At 39.3% G+C, this 13,059-nt stretch overlaps 1 protein-coding gene across 2 annotated transcripts in view; it reads left to right on the forward strand.

The window, feature by feature from the left end:
- ppfia3 (PTPRF interacting protein alpha 3) overlaps positions 1 to 13,059 on the forward strand; it is a 58,053-nt gene that overhangs the window by 39,667 nt on the left and 5,327 nt on the right. The window contains exons 23-29 of one of the 2 annotated variants that reach the window (XM_041778348.1): positions 319 to 384; positions 882 to 908; positions 1,069 to 1,244; positions 4,401 to 4,498; positions 8,281 to 8,456; positions 10,884 to 10,952; positions 11,062 to 11,224. In XM_041778348.1, coding sequence (XP_041634282.1) covers positions 319 to 384; positions 882 to 908; positions 1,069 to 1,244; positions 4,401 to 4,498; positions 8,281 to 8,456; positions 10,884 to 10,952; positions 11,062 to 11,224 — 775 coding nt within the window. Of the gene's footprint in view, positions 1 to 318; positions 385 to 585; positions 909 to 1,068; positions 1,245 to 4,400; positions 4,499 to 8,280; positions 8,457 to 10,883; positions 10,953 to 11,061; positions 11,225 to 13,059 lie in introns of those variants that run through there. The other variant, XM_041778349.1, reaches the window with a different exon arrangement.

Genomic DNA, 13,059 nt, shown 5'->3' on the forward strand with positions numbered 1-13,059 from the left:
AGATTACTTGTGATTAAAAATGTACAACCACTGCAGCGGTGATAGCCAGAATATCTTCTTTTCACACACTTCTTGATAAAGATTCTTGGTGAGCTGTATATTTGAAAGTCAAAGAAAGAAGGAAGAGCTTTTCTGTTAAGGGACCCTACTTAAATATCAGTAGGACAAAGAGGTCAAAGACAAAAGAATACTACTTTGTCCACGGAGGGCACCAAAATCAACATTATTTTGCTTTTCCAGTTTGATTTTTTTAGAGTGACTGTACAGCAGTGCATTTTGGGGTTAGTAATAGTTTGACTCTTTTTCCTGTGTCCTTAGTCCACCAGTAATGTGTGGATGACCCACGCTGAGATGGAGTCCCTAAACGCAGCCACCAAGCCTCCGGTCAGTGCCGCCTGCTGTCCAGTCTCTGTCACACAAACCCTTCTTTTTAAGTTCCTTATGATTATTTTACTCAGTTTTGAATTATTTTGAACGTCTTGTCTGGTCTGAATCATGTTGACGAGTCTCCCCTCCTTCCTTCTCCTCTCTCTGTTCCTTTTTTATAATTTCATCCTCTGTTTGTCTCTTTTTCTTTCTTTGTAGGCCCAGGCCATAGTGTTGTTCGATGTCTTTTCTCCCTCTGGTTCCTGTTTCTGTGTGAACTGCTTCCAACTAATTACCCGTTCACTAACACACTATTCCTCCCTTTTGTCCTCTTTTCCTGCTGCTGTTGTTGCTGCTGCTCCCTCCTCCTCCTCTGCTTCTCCTCTATCATCTCTCCATCCATCCACCCATCCATCCACCCTGCTCTCGACCCCTTGCTCCACTTCTTCCCTCTCCACCTCCTCGTCTTTCTCTCTCCATCTCTCTCTGTCTCTCTCTTTCTGTTGGCGCTGCAGGAGCTGAAGGAGTTCAGCTGGGATCAGGTAAGGATCAGCTGCACCTTCTTGAAAAGTCAGAATTAACACATCATGAATGTCAGTAATTTGATCTCCAGTGAGGCTAACCACAGTGAGTCATGTGCGCCATCACATATCAAGCCGAGCGTGAATCAGCGTTGATCATCTGTGGCTGTCCCCCCTCCAGATACTGGCCTATGGCGATATGAATCATGAGTGGGTGGGAAACGACTGGCTGCCCAGCCTGGGCCTGCCACAGTATCGCAGCTATTTCATGGAGTCCCTGGTGGATGCTCGCATGTTGGACCACCTGACAAAGAAGGAGCTGAGAGGACAGCTCAAAATGGTGGACAGCTTCCACAGGTAAAAGTCATCTCTTCTGCAACTTCTCCCACATCTTTCTCTGTCAGTCATTTTGCAATCCACAAAGCATGGTTTCAAAACACTGGCATTCCCCTGAAAAGATCATCTGAAGATCTTTGTCATCTCGTGAGTAAGAGTGTATCATCGGCATAAAGTAGCAGACTAACGTCACGAGAGTAAATCATTCGTAAAAAGTAGTGGACTGATCAGAATGAAAATCAAAACGTGGTTCTTTGAGAACTAGGGATGGTTAGTATTCAAGCACTTGATACGGCTGACATTACTCAAATAATGTCTCATTACTTGTGTTTGAAGACTGATTTAACATTACGTGTATTCAAACCTCCAGAGTTTGCTGAACATAATATACTTGGTAAGAAATAATAATAATTAAGCTCTGGCTTTATAAGTACACTGAGCCGGATTACAGCAGCAACAACTGCTTTACACCAGCTACAGGAACTCTTAAGGGACATGTGACTCAAAAGAGACCTGTTAGCACCAGTTAGAACATGCCGTTTTTGTTGATACCAGTCTGGAGACAGTTAATATAACTGGGAGCTTTAGAAATGCTCACATAAAGTTTAATGAAAGGAGAAGAAATAAGTCCAAAAAACATTGTTATTAATGACTGAAGTCCAGGCCCTGAAGATGGTTCGAAAACTGTAAAAGGCCTTTGATTCATAGCACTTGGAACATTAAAATTGACTTGTGCCTGCTTTAGACTGTCTTGAGTACCTGGACTTGAATGATTTCAAACAATGTCTTTTATTCTTAAGTTTTCCAACCCATGTGTGGAAAGTCCACTCACTAAAACAGCTATTATTTGAAGATATTAAAGCTCTATCTTTAACCTCTTAAAGTTTATTGTATCATATTTGAAACACACTTTTATGATACCTCTATCTAATCAACATGATCAATAAATTACTTAGAAACCTTTTCAATACAATCAGATAGATGATAAAAAAAAATTCCCTCCAGTGGATTATCGGTTACCTAAAATGCCTAATGTATCTTTTTGGTGATACAAACAAGTGAAATTTTAATGGCAATAATTATTTTTTATTTTATTTTGGTAGAAGGTTAAGTAAACATTTCATCTCCAAAAAATGTGAATTTTCTGGGGATTATTAGAGTTTTTAGGCTTTAACTGGTTAAAAATATATTTTGGGTTTTGTTATGCCTTTATTGATAGGGGAAGACAGTAGATAAAATCAGAAACAGGGACGAGAGAGCCTGACGGAGACATACAGAAAAGAAAAAAGGCCACAGACTGGACTTGAATGCAGGCCGCCCATGTACATGGGACAGGACCTAACCACTAGACCATGGGTCATCATCTACATTTGTACAAGGGCCAGCTTTTTCCTACTCTGGTTCTTTGGGGACTGAACTTTCGAATACACAAAATGAATTTTAAAAGTGGCCCAATTAACACAATTATGTTGAGGATTTTTTAGGCTCTCCCTATGAGATCAGTCCCTATTTCACAGTCAGCCACAAGGGGGCGATTGAGATAATTTAGCTGTGCAGTGATAAGTGGAAAAGCCCAAGCAGGAAAATTACACTCCCAAAATGCCTGAAGCCAAAAGTTGACATGGAAAACTGCCGCTTTTATCGAGAATAGACTGATAAATACGTGTTTAACATGCATTTTATTTGCTAGTCATGGCTGACGGGAATTTCTGAAAAAGGGATAAACATAAAACTGATAAAAGTGTTTCAATTTCAATTGTTTTTGGAGTTGTTTTAAAAGCTGGAGGGAGTTTATTAAAATAATAATAATTATATGTAATGATTTGTAAATAGTAAAAAATACATAATGATAATGTTTTGGGGGCCAGATTGAAAGATGTGGGGACCTGATGTGGTCCCCGAGCCGCCAGTTGATAATCACTGCACCAGGCCATCTGTGCCACTATAAGAAGCTTTATCTTCATGCTACCAAATGTAATTTCAGGAAAAGAAGATGTTAATTTTAACAAGAAATTTAAATGAATGTGTGTCTCAGCAATATAAAATGTAGAGAAAAACAGTTGAATTTTAATTTCTTCTGCTTGTCATTGAACTTTTCTGTATTAGAACAATATTTATAGCTGTAATAATAAGGACTCAGGTTGTTAAGGGGTATGGATAAGGGAATCGGTATCAATTAAAATTGATGCACATCCCTTCAGACTGACAGTCAAATCCTTGTGTCTGACCCCATATTTGCAAAAATTACTTGAAGAGTTAAATTATTATCACCAGCAGCATCATTATCTCATGACAATAATCTGTAACTCAATGGTTGAATCTGTCCTGACCTTTGCCATTGTTACCAGGTTTGGTAGCCTCTCATCAGGAGATAAAAAGAGGTTAGAACATATTATTAAGGTTCCCTGTTTAATCATTGGTATTAAAGTACCTGACCTGTCTCTAACTTTATACAAAAGGGTAACGTCTAAGTCTAAAGACATCCTCTTCATGCTGATTTGGAGCTCCTACCCTCTGGCAGGGGATTTAGATTACCGAAGGCAAAATCCAACCGGAGGAAAAGTTCTTTTATCACTTAAGCCATTACACAACTAAATCTGAAAAATGATCCACTATGAAGCAGTTTTGCTGCGGATGTCTGAAAATGTCTTTTGATGATGGTTTTGCCTTTAGTCACCTGTTAATGTATTTTCATATTATGTATTTCAGCGTTGTGTGTTTCCCATGTTTTTACCTGGCTGCAAAGCAAGTTCCTCTTAGGGAAAAGTTAAGTTGAAGTCAATCACTGAGGTTTTCCTTGTTTGCTCTTGCTCAAAAGTTCATGTGAAGTCAGAGTGATTCCACCAAAAAAATTACCATTCCTAGCATCAGGTTTGTCATTGAAAATAAAGGAAAAACTCAAGCTTAGAATTAAAAAAATCTTCCAGTCTCCTTCCTTTGTTGGTGCTCTTTTTCTGTGAGGAATGGGAAATATGAAGGTGTTAAAAGATGTTTCGAGTTAGCTGCTGTTGTTGTGGCACTGCTGCTCAGGTGTATTTCTCCAGGCTCTCTTTAACGTTTCTTAAAGGGTCAAAAGGAGTCGGGTGTTGTTAATGCTTTCTGAGTAGAGGTGAGAGTGGGAACACGCCCTTCAGTTAACCTGCTCTGACCTCCCTCTGTCTCTTTGACCTCTCCCAGGGTCAGCTTGCATTATGGCATCATGTGCCTGAAGCGTCTGAACTACGATCGCAAAGAGCTGGAGAGGCGGCGAGAGGAAAGTGCCCACCAGAACAAAGGTGAGCCCGACCATTATCTCATTACTCGCGCCCCTGTCCATCTGACCTTTTACACCCAGCTAATTCCTCCATTCATGCTGCGCTATTGTCATGTTCAAAGCATACCTGAGGGAATATACACCAGGATCATTACTGTTATTGATAAACCTGTTATTTTACCCTAATTTTGCACATGGTTGTAGGTTTTGTCCATCTAAATGACTTCTCAAATGTCTGAAGTTTTTATTTAGAAGTGTTTTGCTCTTATCAGTAGATGTTAAAGTCGGGTTAGGGCTGATCAGGGGGTTTCCAGGGAATCCCAATGTTTATTCAGGCTTTCAGGTGGTACTGTTTTAAAAACAGGGATGATTCTGTACTGGAAATCACTGCAAAATGGACTGAGGCCAAGAGTGCAATGACGACTCATCCAGGAGGTAACATGAGAACCTAGAACGACATCTGAAGAACTGCAGGCCTCACTGGCCTCAGTTAAGGCTAGAGCTCATGACTCAACCATAAGAAAGACATTGGGAAAAAATGGCATCCATGGGAGAGTTCCAATGCCAAAACCACTGCTGGCAAAAAAGAACACAAGGGTTTGTCTCACTTTTTCCAAAAAACATCTTGATGATCCCCAAGACTTTTGGAGAATTATTCTGTGGACTGACGAGACAAAAATTAAACTTTTTGGAAGGTGTGCGGCCCATTACATCTGGAGTAAAAATAACACAGCATTCGATAAAAAGAACATCGAGCCAACAGCAAACATGTGGGTGGCAGTGTGATGGTCTGGTGCTGTTGATGGAACAATGACTTCTGCTGTCTACCAGAAAACCCTGAAGGCCAACGTCCGGCCATCAGTTTGTGCCCTCAAGCTCAAGTGCTCTTGGGTTATGCATCAGGACAACAACTTGAAATATACCAGCCAGTTCACTGCTGAATGGCTCAAAAAAAAAAACAAAATTAAGGTTTTGGAGGTGCGAAGTCAAAGTCTGGACTTAAATCCAGTTGAGATGCTGTGGTGTGACCTTAAACAGCCAGTTCATGCTGGAAAACCCTCCAATATGGCTGAGTTAAAATAATTCTGTGAAGAAGAGTGGGCCAGAATTCCTCCACAGCGATGTGAAAGACTCATCACCAGTTATCGCAAACACTTGATTTCAGTTATCGCTGCCAACGGTGGCACAACCAGTTAATAGATTCAGAGGGCAATTACTTTATCACACAGGGCCAGATAGGTTTGGATTTTTCCCCCCTTAAAAAGTGAAATAATCAGTCAGACGCTGCATTTTCTATTTACTTGGCTTGTCTTTGTGAAATATAAAACATTTAAGTGTGATAAATATGCAAAAAAACTCAGGAATCAGAAGGGGGGAAAGAACTTTTTCACTGCACTGAACATTGTATAAATGTGGTGAGAGTGAGCCGCTCCACACCCTTTTGGCCCTTAGTAGGGCTTGACTAGCTAAACGCTGTTGCTTTTTAAACGTTGTGAAATTCACTTAAATGATACTAATGATACTGATTTGAAGTGCCTTGAGAAAAACGGTAAGGACCACTCTGTCAAGAAACACACATGATTTGCGGTTTATAGATTTTCTTTGCTGGCAGTTATTCATTTGCTGTCATGTTTAGCTGTGTGGCTGTTTCGGGACCCCCTGCCCCAAGCCTATGTAGAAAGCATCAAGCATTCCTGAGATTTCTGTGCCAACAAGGAAAGCCTGGGGAAGGTAAAGAAGCAGCACAGGGGAGCAGGCATCACTGACAACAGGATGACATTGATTAAGCCTGATACAGCATAAAGGAAGAGCTGGGGTGGAGGAGGGTTGCAGAAAGCAGCTTGTAGAGGGAGCAGCAAAGCATAGCCAGGCTAGAGCAGTTAAAATATGGCAGCATGAGTGCAGTGCCAATAGCATGCTTAGAGTGAATCAGCTGGCTGTCAGCTGATCTCAATTATGGCAGCGTTTGACTGTGCAAGCACTGAGGCTATACGCTTGATTTGTTGATGCCGCAGTACAGAAAAAAAATGCTGCTTCTGGACACAATTCCAAATAAAAAACACAATGACTGAATGTATCTATACTGCGGTCAGAGGCTGATTACACTTTCTCCTCAAAGATCTATAAAAGGAAATATAATCACAGGGATAAATATCTCGTCAGCATGTAAGGCTCTTCATTTATAGTAGCTTCATATTCTGTTTTGTTCCAAATTTCACACAAATCCAAAAAAATCTTACATTGAACATTGTGAATATTACATTGTAATCTGTGATGTGGAATATAAAAATAAAATCAATCATAGAAGATAAATATTTCACCTCTCTAATCCAGGGATGTCCTCCTTAAGGGCAGCTGTTTAGACATCCTGAAAAGTCTAATCCCAAATCGAGTGACCTCACATTTATTTATAACATTCATGGGGGGGTTCCCATCCCAAATCTCCTATGACAATGTTCTGGTTTTAGCGTCTGTAGTGAATGGGGAATTGTATTCAGAAACAGAAAACACAAAAGAGCCATACAGCGTTTTGCTGAGTGCGTCATCCCAGATCTTGACATGTGACTGACATTTTGGTCTGCAATAATCCCTGTGCTCTATCAGCAGAATGAATGCTCTCCTTAGAAGGCAAAATTATTGTATTTGTCATGAACCACTAAGAATCTGTATAGATGTCATACCTTAAAAACAATATTGTCGGTTCAAAGTCTGTATTTTAACTTGATACTTGTATACTCCTTCTTTAAAATGAATGAATGAATAAATTTAGACTCAACATTTTAAAAGATGCATTTATTAACAGAGGAATTCGTCTAGAAGCATCGTCTGTAGGTTTTTTGTGAATGCTATGAATTTAAGTATATCATCTGCATAGAGTAGAGTATGCCAGCCTCACTGTTAACAGGACTTATCCAAAGAATCTAAACTTTTTCAAAAGACTCATCTATGTCATTTTTGTTTCACACCAAATAATGACTATTTATTTTTTATTTTTTTATCCTTTATTAAAAGTGGAAGCTTTGGCTAAATTTCTGTCACGAGTTTTCACTTTTTAACGAGATCTCATAAAAGTCTGTCGACATAAAAATGGGAAGGAAAAAGCTCCCAAAACTCAGTAAACTATAAAAATAATTGGATTCTTTACATCAGATTTGGCAGTCAAACACAAAAAACTCTTTCTTACATTGGAAAACTACAGCAAACTTTACAACAGTAAACAAACGTGTTCTTTGATTCTGCTGTGTACACGCCATGTTGCTGGCTGGGAAATGTTTGGACCACCTCTTAGTTATAGCTTCTCCCCCTTCTCTCAAGAGATTATAAGCCACAGCTTTCTAGACCAATCTGGCTGGATAATGATTACATAAATGTCAACACTCTCAGTCATTAAACAAATCTCCTGCCCTCCCACCGCTCTGCCTCAGAATACACATGTTGTACATTTACAGTCCATTCATCTTGGCTGATTTCCTCCCTGAAGAATTCCCAGAGTTAGGAAATGTGTGGGTTTTTTGTTTGGCTTGACCACTGCAGACCACGTTAGAGAATACATCAGTTTAAAGGAGCTTTTCACCATTCCTCTTGATCACTCGTTAATACTTCATTGGCCATAAAGCCCCTCTGGAAGAACATTAATAAGCCAGAGCAGCCGTGCACCTTTCATCCAGCCTGAGCTTCAGGAAGCGAGCAGAATATTAAGAAACCTGATCTGGCTTATAAAAACAGAGCGCAGACAGCTTTCTGTGTGCACATGGATGCTTCATCTCCCTTCACCTCCTTCTCCTTCTTCACCTTTTCTCCCAGATGTGATGGTTTGGTCCAACGAGCGCGTGATGTGCTGGGTGCAGACTCTCGGCCTGAAGGAGTATGCAGACAACCTGCGTGAGAGCGGCGTCCATGGGGCTCTGCTGGCGCTGGACGACACCTTCGACTACACTGACCTGGCCCTGCTGCTGCAGATCCCCAATCAGAACACACAGGTAGAAGACAGGGTGTCACGGATTTTCTTCCTGAGACCTGAGCTTTTCTTTGGAATGCAATTTTTATTTCCCTGTCTTATTTGGGATAAGTAAAAGTTCTGACTTTCTTTGAAATCTTCCTGTCCAAAATTCACAGTTATTCCCTAAAATTAAAAGGAATCAAAGCCAGATTAAAGAATCGAAGAAATGAAAAGTATCTCATAATAAATACTCCCACATTTCTCCTAATATCCGCCAAAATGTTTCTGTAAAATTTGTCTTACAGCCTGAATGTGAAACTAAAAATTACCCCAAAATACCAGGTAATTTCCTGGAAAATTTTGAAGTAAATGACCCAAAATTTTAAAGCAAATTTCCCCCAGAAATTATTTTCAGAATCTCAAAAATGAACAAATTCCATGAAAGTTCTACAGAAATTTTTCAAAATTTCCCAAGCAAATCCCTCCAAAACTTCGGATAAAACTTTACAAAATATTCAAACAAATCCCAGAAGTTTTCATGAAAATTCTTGAAAATTTCTAAACAAATTCTCCAAAATATCCAAACGAACTCCTTTAAATTTCCCTGAAAATTAATAACAAATTGTCCATATAATTGGAGCAAATTATTTAACTTTAATAGGCTTGATGCATGGTGCGGGGTGACGTATTTCTGGTGGAGAATTAGGCGGCCTGCCCAACAATACTTGCTAAGCCAAAATGGAACTTACCGTCATTGTTCTCCAAAAGTAAACTGTCCTATACTGTGTTTATTTGTCAGTTTTTTAGTTTGTTTGTTTTTTCGATTGTCATTCGTGTTTGTATTTTATCATAAGGGCATCCAAACGTGCTATAATGGTGTTTCAAAGACGAGTTAATAGCACTACTCCACATCATTGCTGTGTGCAGCAATGCACGTCTTCAGCTAAATTTACCTTGTCATTGACAGTCACCTGCATACAGCAGGTAAACTGCAACGAGTCTGCCAATATACTTAATATAACTTGTTTAAAACTATTTACTTAAATTTAAATGATTGTTAGCATCAAGGAGTATGGAAGCCCTAAGAGAATACTCATCCATACTCGTACTTTTACTCAGTTTTTCTTTGATGAGTAAATTTCTGTTGTTTTCTTCAAATCTTGTCCTATTTATCTTGCTCAAACTGTGTTTTTTTCCCTGGATAACAGGATAGTTTTGAAATATTAACTCACTATCACATGAAAACCAAGCCTGCTATTGCTAGATAATGGCACAAAAGGTCAAGATCTCAAGAAAAGAACTAAAATTTACCCTCGTGTTACTGCTACTGTATGGATGTTGACTTCAGTCTTCTTCCTTTGCCTACAAGGAAAGCCTGAGGCAGGGAGGGAAGCAGCAATAAACCCAGAGCAGAGCAGGCATCAGTGACAACAGAATGACACTGATTAAGACAGAAGCAGAATAAAGAAGGAGCTTGGGTGGAGAAAGGTTGCAAAAAGTGGTTTGCAGAGGGAACAGCAAAGTGTAGCCAGGGCAGTTTAAATATGGCAGCATGAGTGCAACTAGCCAATAGCATGTTTGGAGCCAATCCCCTGGCTGTCAGCTGATGAGGGCTTGCGTGAGATCAGCCATCTCGGTTATATGGCAGTGCCTGCCTGAACTAAGGCTAACTCTAAGGGAAAGTCAGGTATCGTCAAACTTTTAAAAATGGTTCTGGATTCCCTTAGTTCCTCTTACAGCTGTGTAACAAATTATAATAGCTGCAACATCATCCATCAAAGTTCATCTAGTTAAAGCATTCATTTCTTTCTGCTGACAGTAATTCTGTTTTAATGGTTAGCAGCTGTTCTTTAGCTTCTCTTAAATGGATCTGACTCCACTGTTGGAAATAAAAATTTCCCTTTTCATAAATGAAAGTATTTGACATGTGATTTGACAGTTTTCCCAGTATAACAATAGCATCATACTGCTTTTATTGTGTTTTTTCATAACTGGGTTCTTGAAGCATTCATAACATTGTTTTATTTATTGATGATGCAAGCCTTTTTGTACAGCATACAGACTAGCACCGTAATGCTGGAGCCCTAATGATCCTGACAACAGTATGTGGTCTAAAAGTATTTTTTTGTTCTTAAACCAAAACATAACCCAGTATGTTTTGATCATCTAAAGTATGGTATGGTATAGGACCCAAAATCATTAAGTAGCTCACCAGGGTGGCCTCTTGGCTTGAAAATGTATTCCTTAACCATGAATAACACAATCCAGTGTGGCCTTTTGCATCTGTGTGCCTGTAATTTCCTGTGCGCTCTTTGCTGTCTTTAATAAAAGGCTTAAAATACCTCATCTGGTTTAAAGCAGTTCAAACATAAGCTAATGAATGCCAGCGCAGCGCAGCCGTCTTGAAAATGTGTCATCTACACAGTCCGAGTGAATCTCAGAGCTCTGCATCACCTCTCTCCTGCAGGCCAGACAGCTCCTGGAGCAAGAGTACAACTCGCTCATCTCCATGGGAACCGAGAGACGGCCCGATGAGGTCAGCATGCTAATCGTCTCGAAGAGATTTAAAAATAAAGTTTGACTGAGAGATGTGTTCTCTGAGCAGCCATGTTTTCATTCACGCTCTCTGTCTGTCTGCGTGTCAGGATGGAACGAAGACGTTCACACGCTCGCCCTCCTGGAGGAAGATGTTTAGGGAGAAAGACCTCCGGGGCGTGACCTCCGACTCCGCCGAGACCCTGCCTGCTAACTTCCGTGCCTCAGCCATCGCCACGCCCTCTGTTACCCTGAGAAAGGTTCAGAGTGATGGTGAGTATGACCTACAACCTCTGACACTTTCGCTCTCATGTTCAGCCCTTACGAGGCCCCGAAGGCGCGTCCTGAATTAGACAACGTGTGAAGAAGGACCTGTTACTCTATACGTCGTTACTCACATGATGAGCACGGCAGGAATCAGGCCAAAAGCTCTGATGTGGCTCTGCAGCAGGACAGGTTGTCATCAGGTGCTGCTGTTCTGCAGATCTGATTATAAACAAGCTGTTTTTAAGAGTTGAAACTGTAGGATTCTTTTATCATCTTTTTTAAATAATACAATATATACATTTATCAATCACCATGGGACATCGCAACAAAAAAGGAAATAAATGCTTATCCTTGTTACCTGTAATAAACTCAAGAAATACAGCAAATCCTTGCATGAAAAAGAGGAATATTTAAGCTAATATTTGATCATTATAACAAGTTGAAACATGTGAGGATTCAGGCCAAAAGCTCTGCTGTAGATAGGTAGCAGGGATCAAGAGCAACTTCTTAAGATGTGATCATAAATTGGCTACTTTCTTATAGGACCAAAGCTCAAGATTTGACATCATTGATTCATCAACTGATTATTTATATAAACAATGAATTTAATGAGCAATTCTTTAGAGGCTGAAACTCATGATTCCTGTGATTTACTCCAAAAGAATCCATTGTTTAGCCAGCATATAATCAACATTTTTCAAAAATTAAACAGTTTTTTACTCTTCCAAGAGTCCATAAAGAATGTCTGTTTTAAAAGCCACCCACCCCCAAACCCCCTTATAAATTAAAATAAGGTCAAGAACATCACAGAAATGTCACATTTTAGGAGCTAAACCTGCAAGTTTTTGCTAATTTTTGTAAAAAGCAGGGCTAGCTGTGACCAGGAACAGCTATGTTTGCAGAGACATTCATAAATTAGTGGTTCTTTTAGAACATAAAATTCTGATTTTCCCCTCTGATTACAATGCAAAATCTCAATTTCTTTAAGTTTGTTTCTATGTCCAATTACATATCTCATTCAACTAAATATAAGCTGTTTTTGACTAAAAGGTCATAAAAGTACATCTTACTTGAAGATATAAAAGGCAAAATCTTGGCCATTAGAGGAAATAAATTTTACTTCTGGTCTTCCGCTTCATGGCTAATATTATCACTAACAGTTGACTGTGGAATATTCAGCATGGATGAAATTTCACAAACTGTTATTGCAAAGGTGGCATCCATCACAGAACCACACTAGAAGTCACTGAGCTCTTCAGAACAACACATTTTGTATCACAAATGTTTGCAAATGGAGACTATATGGCTAGGTGTTTGATTTTATACACCTGTGGCAACGAGTCTGATTTAAGCTGCAAATAACAGGTGTGGACAAATACTTTTGTCCATGTAGTGCAGGGGTGTCAAACTCAATCACAGCAGAGACTGGAATTTGAATTAAGGTCTAACCTGAGAGCCTGAACAGGTCAACATTTAACCATGAACTGACAACATTTTCATCAGCATTGAGTTACAGGGGGAAAAACTAAGCACTTAAATGAGCATAAGTAATTTTGAGATAATACCAAAAGGTCAAGTGATCAATTTAAAGGCTCAAATCTGGGTTTAAAACGTCAACTTACTAGTTTAAAGGGTCAAAACACAAAATTAAAAGTCAAAATAATGTTATAAAAAGGCAATTACATGAGATAAAAATCAGAATCATGGGTTTAAAAATTCAAAATATGAGATAAATTTCAAAATCATGAGTTAAAAAGGTCAAAACATTATGTAAAATTAAAATATGAGTTCAAAAGGTCAAAATATGAGATAAAATTAAACTAATCATGAGTTTAAAAGGT

Source organism: Cheilinus undulatus, linkage group 21 (assembly GCF_018320785.1).
Source record: "Cheilinus undulatus linkage group 21, ASM1832078v1, whole genome shotgun sequence".
Lineage (NCBI taxonomy): Eukaryota > Metazoa > Chordata > Actinopteri > Labriformes > Labridae > Cheilinus > Cheilinus undulatus.